This window comes from Hippocampus bargibanti, linkage group LG03 (assembly GCF_051943395.1).
Source record: "Hippocampus bargibanti isolate YZ-2025 linkage group LG03, ASM5194339v1, whole genome shotgun sequence".
NCBI classification, from domain to species: Eukaryota; Metazoa; Chordata; class Actinopteri; order Syngnathiformes; family Syngnathidae; genus Hippocampus; species Hippocampus bargibanti.
In genome coordinates, this window is record NC_142736.1 from 18507921 (window position 1) to 18519208 (window position 11288).

Genomic DNA, 11288 nt, shown 5'->3' on the forward strand with positions numbered 1-11288 from the left:
ACACACACACACACACACACACACACACACACACACACACACACACACACACACACACACACACACACACACACACACAAACGCATCCCCCCCCACAAACAACCATAACAATAACCAGTTAAAAAAATATCATCGTACAGAGAAACCATGTGAGGAAAAAGCACCCAAGGGGAGCTCATTCACGCTGAGAGGAATAAGAGCTCAAGACCAGGGAGTGCGGGAGTGCCACCACTACAGAGTCTTCCATGATGAAGTACTGGCGCTAAAAGCTATAAATAAATAAATAAATTAGCAACATGATCTCCCCCTCCTGCAAAAATAAAAAAACAATACAAAGATGAAACAATTTAAGCTAAGATGAAAGAATATAAGCTAAATGCTATAATGCTAAAAACCTAAAACAGTAAGATTACATAAAAATAGTCCTTAATTAACAGAGCCATATAAATAGTTTTAAAGCCAAACTAAGACGCTGGGTTTCAACCTTCCTCTTAAAAATGAACTGTTTCTGTGTGTATTTGGGTTCTCACCCTACGAATAATTCAAAGGCAGGTGCCATGGGTCATCAGGACCATGAAGGGAGACATTTAAAAACTAAAAAGAGCCTTAAAAGCAACCCAGAAAACCACAAGGAGCTAATGCAGCAATTTTAAAACTAGTGTAGCGTGCTTCTAATACAAAAATTAATTGTTAGCTGGTTGTATTGACCACAATAAGATACTACAAAATGAGTCTTTTTGATCATCTATGTTTTGTTTTCAGAATGACCTTGCATATTTTACTTGTGTCCCAGAAGTTTTGTGTATCTTCAATGGAGGATCAAATTAAGTAGTGCGTCATAGCGAAATAAATATTTACACTTGGATGACATAATTTCCATCATTTTTCATTTGTCATCTCTTTTTGGATGTTGGATGGACGCTGAGCAGCACTGTCATATATCAAATTAAAAAAAGAAAATATATTTTTGCTTCAACTTCTGGATAGATGCTCTTCAAAATGAATGCTCATGTGTTCAGCCAAAGTATTTATAATGCCATTTTCTGCATCACATTTCAGAGAAGTCAAGAAGTCTGAGAAAAGCATACAGCAGGAGCTTCCTCAGACAAACCATGTCAACCAGACCACACCTTTGTCTGAAACATTTCCAAGAATGGACAGAGAGCAAGGTGAAGGTGTACGACTAGCTCTCGGAGAAGAGGGGACATACATGTTCGAGGTCCAAGGAAGGCCAAGGTTGTCGGAACCAAGGGAGAAACTTTCTCTAAACTCTGCGGACTGTGGCCCATTAAGGAACGGCCACCTGAGTGTCCAGCCGGGGCCTTTGCCATCGGAACTGCACAATGGAAATCTGCTGTATCAGAGGGGGGCTGACACAGAGAAACATGCACAAAGGAAGAGTACGCTGGCTCAAGTGGAGCACTGGGTCAAAGTTCAGAAGGGTGACCCGCCAAAGAGGTCAGTGGCAGTCTTCAACCTTAATTTGAATCAAAGTTGATTCTACTCAGTAAGCGGCAGGACTGAAACATAGATAAATACTGCCCTCTCGTGGCTAACATGACATCCAGACTTAGACAGTGCAGAAATAACAAGTGTTGAGTACATTTGCCACCCTCTTTGGTGTATGACTAGGTCTTTCATATCAATTGATTCATTTGTCTTTATGTCACCATAAGACTGCCCTTTTAGGTCGCAGTATTTATGTAACTTAAATCCGTTTTTTAATGAAAATGTATTGCATAGGAAGAGTAAGATCAGAGCATTGTCATCAAATGGTGAGTATAGTATTTGCTTTTTTTAATGTTGCTGTGCCAATGACCATTTTGTGTTTGGGAGCCTTTTACTGAGCGAGTTGCTTGTTCTGTAGCCACAAAGGCACATAAGTCTTGTTGTGCCGGTCCTAAGCCCGGATAAATACAGAGGGTTGTGTCAGGAAGGGCATCCGACGTAAAAGCTTGGACAAAACAAACATGCGGAACAAATCTCTAAAGATGGAGGACACTGATTTGCTGTGGCGACCCCTTGTAGGGAAAAGCCGAAAGGAAAAGAAGAAGAAGAAGGAAAAGAACCTTGGGGAAAAAGATCACATATCAAAACATAATTCCAATAATTTCAAGGGGAAGAAAAATCACTATTGGTAAATGTGCTGTCTCTTATCAGACTTTTCTACCTTAGGTACTCAAATCGCTTTACACTATTATGGGGTATTCACGTATTGTTGACGCAGCATCAGAAGCAAAATAGGTATTTAGTATCTTGCTAAAGGACACTTCGATATTAACCACCAATGCCTCGGTTGGTAAACAACTGTGCAACTAGTTAGCTACTGTTGTCCTACTTGTGTGCAGAAAATAATCTGAACTCATTCACTGCCAGATGTGCAAACATGTTTCCACTTCAGTGTCAGCGTTTTTGTCATTGTCACTCAAATTCCAGGACCCACAGAATGTTGAGTTTTAGGACTACACAAGTATTCAATGCGGCATAGGAAACCTTAGAGTCGTTTAGACTCTCTTCTTTTATCAGAAAAAAAAGATTTGATTCCTAAATTATTTTGGTCTGGATTTATATGAGCTTGAAATAAGGCCGGCTGTCCAAAATGCAATACAATACATACATATTGGTTTCAGTCTTCTGACAAAAATGTGTCAGAAGACTGTACTGAACAATTGGAGAAAAATGTTTCATAAAAAAGAACAGTACATAGTGCAAAAGTATATTACAGTCGTTCTACTAGTGCATCACATTGTCTTTCAAGTGAGGACGAAGAGTGAACGAGTATATGGAGCTTAAGGTAGCTATCAAACAAATGCTGAAGCGGCATGCCCTTGAGCTGTAGTTGAACTAATCGTTTGTCATTTGTTTCTGTCAGCGTTGCCTCTGCCGAGCAGCACAACCTCCCTCGGCGAACTCCCATCTTGCAGCCCAAAGTCAGCACAGCAGACACGACCTGCCAGTCACTGCCAAAGTCCCCTCGACTCCCGTCCAGCAGCAACTCTCCCTCCTTCAATCTGCCTTGCGACTACAAGTATGCCCATGACCGAATGAGCCACTTCTGCATGTCCACAGACGAGCGCGTGGCCACAAAGGAGGGAATGGTGTGGCAGCTCTATGAGTGGCAGCAAAGGCAACAGTTCCGACACGGCAGTCCCACGGCACCCGTGTACATCGGGCCGAACTTCACCGATTCCTCATCTTTCACCCTCACTGTGGAAATGCCCCGCTCCATTTCTGTGCCGCCGTCCCCCTGTGAGGTTCCGCCATCCATCTCACCGCCCTTTAAGGCGCTGTCCCCCCGCAGGGCTCACACACCTTCGGACAGACGGACAGTCACGCCGCTTGATGATTTGTCGAGTGTGAACAACACTGGAGCAACATCCCCGGGACAGACCTTTACTCGCCTCTCACAGGTTAGTTTTGCTTTTCTTTTGTTGAGGATCTGGTCTTCATGTGGCCAAGCCCCACTGTGAATGAAGGAAATCCACAAGTAACTGACACTACTACTTTTAAATGATTTGTAATTGCCTCCACAAGGTGGTGGCAAATAAATTCTAGCCAAACAAAACTCAATTTAATTTAACATAGTTCCCTGGGACCCAAATGCCACAAGATTATTAGGAAGCACTCTTTTATCTACATGAAGCTTCACAATTTACTTCAACTCAGTTCTTTTCAATTGATTTTTATGTAACTCTTTAACTCCCTTCAACAGCAAAATACCACACAATCATTTCTAAGTGCTACATTTCTCACCACAATTCCACTAGACAGTGACCAAAATCTAATTAATAATCTCAGCTCACTTCAGTAGTTCCTTGGCACCAAAGTGCAACATTTGCACTTTTAAATCCAGTAGACATTTAAACACCTTCTTCCCCCAAACCATTAACCCTTTAAACAGTAACCCAAATAGAACTGTATCGTGCCTCTTTGCAAAGCCGAAAGGAAAAGAAGAAGACTAGTGCAGCGTGTTCTACCGGAAACAAATTCCTTGTGTGTTCTACATACTTGGCAATAAAGACGATTCTGATTCTGATTCTGATTCTGATTACAGGATGGCAAGGCTTGGCAGATCCTTCACCCAATTCCTTGCCACATGACTTAATTCTAAAATAAATATTCCTTATTTTGTCTCCATCGTCTGTCTAAAATTTAATCCACTCTGATCCTGCCTTTTCCCAACAAAATGGTTGTATTCTTCCGCACCAATTAAGTCAACAAAATAAAACGTCAAGTGCATATCAACTATGTTTAATGTGTTCAAATTGTCTGCCCAAAGACAGCAAGGATCGGCTCTAGCAAGCCCGTGAGCTATGTGAGGAAAATTGGCTTAGAAAATCGATGGATTAATTTATGCAGCAAAGCTAAATGTTTTGGATGAATAAAGGTTACATGAAAACGTACCAAAGAAAAAACACAGACACATTTATGAGTTTTGTGTGGGGTTTTATTAACTTTACTCATTTCATTTCACTGTCTTCTACCTAAAAAAAAAAAAAAAAACTTTTGTGCCGCTCGGTCCTCCAAACCACTTATCTTCAGGATGGTGTCCTTTAAATCATTCACTGCCATTCAAATAGGACGTAGAGGGCCATTCCCGAATTTGTTCGGGTTTAGTTTTTTCATGCTTGGGTGCCGATAAACCGCTGCCACGGCCTCTGACAAAGTTTTTTTTTCCTTAAAGGACAACCTACGTCTCCGGACAAGTTGTGTCCATTTGTAAAATGGCTTCAAATGACTTCTACTGAGTGTATTTTACAAAGATTCCATCGCATATAGCTATATTTTACGTTTTAAGACTCGCGCTGAACATTCAGGAAGTCTTGTTTTTGAGTTGGTGACGAGTCCTCACCTTACGTCATGAAAGGACCCCCCCCCCCCCTTACTGACAAAAAGACACATTGTAGCAGTCCTTCACGTCACGTCAATGTATTTTGCTGTACTGTTTATCTGAAAACCTTGATGTTACATCCAAGCCCTGCCCAGCCTGCCCATTCCCACTGCCACACTCCCCGAACTCCGAGTACACGCTACATGCTGTATGATCATCCTGAACTCAATTTTTGTTGTTCTTTCTCATTTTTTTCTGCAAAACCTCACTTCAACCCTTTCTTGTTGTTGTTTTTGCATTACTACATTACGTCACTTTATATACGTCACTTCCTCACTTTATATACGTCACTTCCTCACTTTACATATGTCACTACCTCACTTTACATACGTCACTGCCTCACTTTCCAGACGACACTCCCTCACTTTACATACAGAAATTACATGTATTGTCTGTTGTCAATTGTATGTCTTTTTAGCCATGTTATAAGTGCTTTGATTGTTTTGCACGCTGGGTCCGAGAGGACATTAATTTCATCTGTGCTGTATGTCATACATATTAGCATATTTGACAATAAAGCTGACTTTGACTTTGACTTTGACAAAAGCCGCCAGCAGAGGGAGTCCAAGCTCCATGAAAGGAATCTATCAGCCTGTGGAAACGGGCTGATTCCTTCCTCACTGGAGCTGGTCGCCATTTTTGGGTGCGACATTCCCCCCCCTGCCCGTTTGCCTCAAAATGACACGGAATAAATTCTTTAATCGATTGCAAACATGTATGCTTTCCTCTTCAGAACTATTAGAATCATATTCATAACTGGATGTGTAACAAGAAAGCATATTATCCGAATTTGAAGCCATTGTTTTTATTCTCCAGCAATGCAAGACGTCTTGCCGTGACATCATGAACTGGGGGCGGGACTTTCTGAAAATGCCCAATTCGCAGCTCAATTTTTTGCAGATTTTGGACACTTTAAGTCATTTTTATTGGTGTTTTGCATTTGAATAAAAATATCATACTGCGTGTTTTTGGTATTTTAGATGCTATAAAACGTTTTTCTGATGTCAGTTAAAAAACTGAGGCTGAGGTCCTGTGTGATTCATGCCCCACATTTCTTTATTGTCCAAGTATGTAGAACACACAAGGAAATTGTCTCTGGTTAAACAGTATCGAAATGCGCACCCATTGTGCACACTCTGCAAAAAACATCTCCAGCCACATTGTCTAACTCAAATATGCAATCACACACACACACACACACACACACACACACACACACACACACACACACACACACACACACACACGCACGCACGCACGCACGCACGCACGCACGCACACACACACGCACACACGGTGGCCTTACACTTGACCCCTTACACCCGCGTGATCTTCCTCCATAGTGTTTGATTTAATTATAGGCACATCTTTACAACATGGATGAACTGCAATGTATTTTCAAAAGAAAGCCGACCACATTGACCATGCGGGGGAGTGAAACCGCATGAGAACGGCAAAAGTGCGTTATCCACAACTCCAGTTGTGGTGGAATGGGCTTTAAGGCAAAGGAGGTTGCGGTAATCGCAACGTGTTTGCTCCCAGTGGAATATCATGAAGAGATATGTTTTATTAGCATCTAATCCAATGTGCCCAGGGCTCATGAGCACCCTAGAAACATTTCTACTCTATATCAAACATCAGCAGCGCTCTTTCTTCTCATCTCACATTTAAATAAAAAAAAACTATTATACAGCAAAAAATAGTGGCTTGGGAATCTTAGAGGGCAAGACTCACAGTGCTTCTCTTGCTGGTAGCAAACAAATGTTATTTTAAGAAAGCAGGTTTGCTGTAATTTATGTGGAGGTAATTAAATCTCTTGTTTGTGTCCTTTTAAGGCGGTATATGGTGGGTCTGCCTACTTTTCAGAAATTTTGCGTGTGAAGCAAAACCGTCCCTTTTTTTCCTAAGCCCTCTGGCATCAGGAAAATCAGGGTGCACCTTGTTTCCAATCTGAAGAAAAATAAAAGTGCTGTGTAGTCATATTTGTTTGTGAGCAATGTGTTGAACTTTAATTAGACATTCTGTTTGATTTAACACTATTTGAGCTATGGTTAACACATGGATGTGTTCACTTCCTCCGCAGACCTCCCAGATGGCCAGACGGTCAATGCCAGCTATGGGCTACATCACACATACCGTCAGTGCACCCAGCCTGCACGGCAAAACAGTATGCACCCTCTTCCATCACATTTTATTGATCCATGATAAGTTCAGATTTTTTTTTGATGAGACAAAAATCACCTTTCTACAGTTGGTGAGCCCTCTGCGATAGCACCTAGCTCTGCCACACTCCCTCAAGAATCTTAAACCACACAATCCTTTTTTATTTTTATTTTTTATTCACCAATGAGAGGTTTAGATTCTACATCTCTCTACAAGTATTTGCATGTTTAAATTATTGTAGATGCGTGCAAGTTAGGTTCTGTTCTTTGATCTGACCCACAGAGCATTTACATGATCACGTGTCTCCACCTTTTGGGCCCATTCAATATTACCGCTGTTCTTGTTAAGTCACTCGTAACTGCTGGCTCCCTCTCTGTTGTAAACCCTGGGTATGGCTCCAGCCCGAGGAGCTGACTCTGCTCCTCATTCAGCTGCGGCGGCACCAGGCCAAGATGGCCGGCGTGCAAAGCCCCGCCGCTTCTGGTGGTGGTGGCGCGTTGGCTCATCTGCGACATCAGCAGCACAACGGTCTCCTAGGCCCCATCTTGCAGGTCAGGGGTCTCGCACTTCCTTAAATCTCCTGAACACCGCAGCCCCCTGGTGGTGCATCGTGACCTCTCCACCCTTCTCCCGACCAACCCAGCCGATCCTGAACATTCCTTCCCAATCATTCATACAGTAGACAATCAGTTGCCTTGGACTTCAGTGCACAAAATATGTGTGCAGATTCTAGACTAGTTGACATAGAAAGCATGTTGCTTGTTTTTTGACTTGCAGTTATGCTGCAGAAAGTACGGCCATGCTTGTTTTTCTCGTGATGATTAAGCAATCATTGCATCGTGTAAGAGAGTGAAGCTGTAGTGGCGCTGAGCCACTCTTTGTGACTGTGCGCTGTCCTGCTCATATTTGATGACTTAATTTCAATTTGGCTTTAAAAAACATAACAAACTATCATGGACCTTTTCATTATGATGTCACACATTTATAGAGGGAAACACTACGATGGCATCAATTTCAAATAAACCCTGCTCGCTCTTTGAGGTTGAATGACTGAAATCAGCGAATGGCTTAGAATGCCTAAGATGATGAGATTTTAGCTTTCTCCCAATGGCTGCCATAATTTAGTAGGGACTGGCTGGTCTGTTGCTCGGATTGATGGCACAGGCTGAACTTTTGATTCTCAAATTGATAACACGAACAATCCACCCAAAGATTTGAAATAAAATTTGTGGAAATTGTCTTCCACAAACGTGATGATGACAATTTGGTTACCAGCCTGTGACTTTCAGCTGGCTACTACATTACAGGGCAATCTTATCATGTTTCATGTACAATTATTGACCGCAACTACAAATGTTACTTTCCTCACCAACATAGTTTTTTTGTCAAGAACTTAACACAAACCAAAATCTTTTGGGGTATATCTGGTAGTTGATCCAAACCGCAGTCAATCCAGTCAAAATCATCCAGACACCTATTCCAAACATTCTGAAAAGGTCCATAGAGAGTAACTCATTTCAAGCCGATAAAGCTTTGCTTCATTTCAAGTGATGCATTTCTTCACTGCTCATTTAAAGGCTGACGATACTTACATACAACTGAAGAAGGACCTGGAGTATCTCGATCTAAAGGTGAATGAAATTTGGGTATGAAATTCATTGATCTCCTCTCCTTTATGTCTCCCTTTTGTATTTTACCGTACCGCAGAATAAATTAGACCATGAAAGCAAGTTTAAACAGGTGGGTTTTCAGGTGAGATTTGAAAGTAGGAAGGGAGTCAATGTTGCGGATGTTGGGTGGAAGTGAGTTCCAGAGTTTAGGTGCGGAGCGGCTGAAAGCTCTGCACCCCATCGTTGTGAGACGGGCAGAGGGCATGTAGAGGTCGAGGGAGGAAGAGGATCTATATATATATATGAGACTTTACTGTATATATATATATATATATATATATATATATATATATATATATATATATATATATATATATATATATATATATACAGTAAAGTCTCGTTATACCGATATTTAAGGGAGTCCGAAAAAATATCGATATAACCGGGACTATCGATATATCCGATATCGATATAACGAGACTTTACTGTGTATATATATATATATGTATATGTATATGTATATATATATATGTATATATATATATATATATGTATATATATATGTATATGTGTGTATATCCGATTTTGTTATTTTGAAATTTATTTGTGAGTCTCCTGTGATTTACTGAGAGAATACAAAGTGTAAACACATGAAATCCTGCCGAAATTCTCACAAAAATCTGTACTATATACAGTCAGTGGTGGTTTCTGGCATGTGCAACGTGAGTCTGCCTCTGGAGCAGTAGCATAAGAATGGATCTGTGGATCTTCGGGTTGACATACCTGTCGTCTTCCAATGCATGGGACAAATCAAAGTTTGAAACTGATAATGTTCATTCAGTATACATAGGTTGTTAAATACATGTTGTTTCAGATGTAGTTATATTGAACAAGGTGGTCACTGAAAAGAATATAGACGCAACAGTCTACATAAAAGGACAATCATACACAAGTGTACATGAAACACACACAGTGACGCCTGAAACTAGTTGTAGCTAATTACGTAATGGTAGTTCAAAGCATCTTCGATGCACTTGTGGATCATTTTGTTGTCAGTTAAGTTGCTCATGAGAGGGAAGGCAGCAGCAATTTTAACTATTCCGGATAAATTCTCCTGCATCCAAAAGATTAACCCCCCATATTATGTTCAAAAAACCCCATGTAAAAATCCACACAAAACAGTCAAATAATATGTGACATCAGCAACTGTTTCTTTGATGTTATAAACATACTTGAAAAGAGAGACAACATATTTTCTATCCCATTGGGATATTTTAGTGCTGTTGTGAAGAAAGGAAAAGGAAAGGTTATCCAGTGCTTTAGTCTACACAAAAAAATGGAAATGAGTAAAATTGACCCCTTAACATAATAGGGTTAATTCGCTTATAAAACGAATACATTGACAATGCGTTTTGTTAACCGAGAACTAAAATTAGGATGGGAACTGATACAAGACTACCATTGTACATAGTACACTTGCGAGAGCACAATCCTGTTAGGTAGTACTTGCGGCCCAATTGCCTCAATGAATGCGGCCTAATTGCCTCAATGTTTGCGCCTCTAATGTCTGCAATAACTTTTGTTTTTTCCACCTCATGTACTTTGTGTCTATGATTCATTATTTGATCTTCTTTAAATCTATCTGACTCGTCTTGTAGGCTCCCTGCTTGTTGTTTATAAAATGCTCTGAAATATTTATGTGTTAACTGGGTGCGTGAAAGTAGGAGAGGATCGAACTGTGCGGTCATAATGGTGTTAAATATTCTATTTTGTTTGCGGCCATTTCAGGTTACTGGACGGGAAAGTCTCAGAACAGAAGCACAGAGGCCTGTGAAAATAGCTGAAAGTGATGTTGATGTAAGTGGACCATGGCGTTTATGTGCTTTTCTTCCCACCACTTCTTAGTCACTGATAAAAGTGAGACTTTTGGTGTGCTTTTTGTGTGTTTATTAAGTTATTTTAAACAGGGGGAATGGAGGCAAGGGAGGGCTAAGTACACTGCAGCACAGTGGGGACTCTCAGACTGCACAGTGAGGGTCTCAGCGTATCGACCACAGTTTTATTTTCTTTGCTGCAATTTAAAGGGAAAAATACATGTAATGGGACTTTTGGATGTCGAGCTGCTAAATTTTTCAGTTTGATTTGCCTGCCGCCGCTGCGCGCGCTCTTTGTTTCGCGCCGGATGGAGGTAAATGGGATGGATGTCATGGCTTTTCATCATTAGCATTGTTCCACTTTAACAATTTATAAGAAATTTGTCTGAACGCTGAATATTTCATGCAATTAAAAACAACAATATACGGCCTCAGCAAAATAAAAACAGCTTAATAATTAATTGAACAGAATGATAAGTAGATGTGAGAAAAATACACACAGTGAGAGAGACACTGCGAACTTGGCAGGCTTATGTTGTTTCCATAAACACAGAACCCATTTCTGGGAAAACACATCTGTCACTCCCAATAAACACACTTTGGACCTAAAGTGAATTGGAAATTATGTGGATTTTTGATGACAATTGCTTGAGATATTCACACGCAGAACGTTCATTCTTTTTTATCTTGCTGACAAACAGTGAGTGCAAACGAGTTGACCAACTTGGCTCTCTATTCTCACCGTTT

General features: G+C 40.7%; 1 protein-coding gene across 12 annotated transcripts in view; it reads left to right on the top strand.

The window, feature by feature from the left end:
- The window catches only part of LOC148900574 (pleckstrin homology domain-containing family A member 7-like), a 99376-nt gene that overhangs the window by 47725 nt on the left and 40363 nt on the right, over positions 1-11288 (top strand). For 9 of the 12 annotated variants that reach the window (XR_016114470.1, XR_016114469.1, XR_016114471.1 and 6 more), the window contains 6 exons: positions 1060-1458; positions 2873-3410; positions 6975-7058; positions 7456-7605; positions 8632-8685; positions 10456-10524. Coding sequence is in view for 4 of the 12 variants with exons in the window: in XM_088992392.1 (XP_088848518.1) it covers positions 1060-1458; positions 2873-3410; positions 6975-7058; positions 7456-7605; positions 8632-8685; positions 10456-10524 (1294 nt within the window). In the remaining 8 variants the exon portion in view is untranslated. The remainder of the gene's footprint in view (positions 1-1059; positions 1459-2872; positions 3411-6974; positions 7059-7455; positions 7606-8631; positions 8686-10455; positions 10525-11288) is intronic. The other 3 variants (XR_016114476.1, XR_016114473.1, XR_016114474.1) reach the window with 2 other exon arrangements.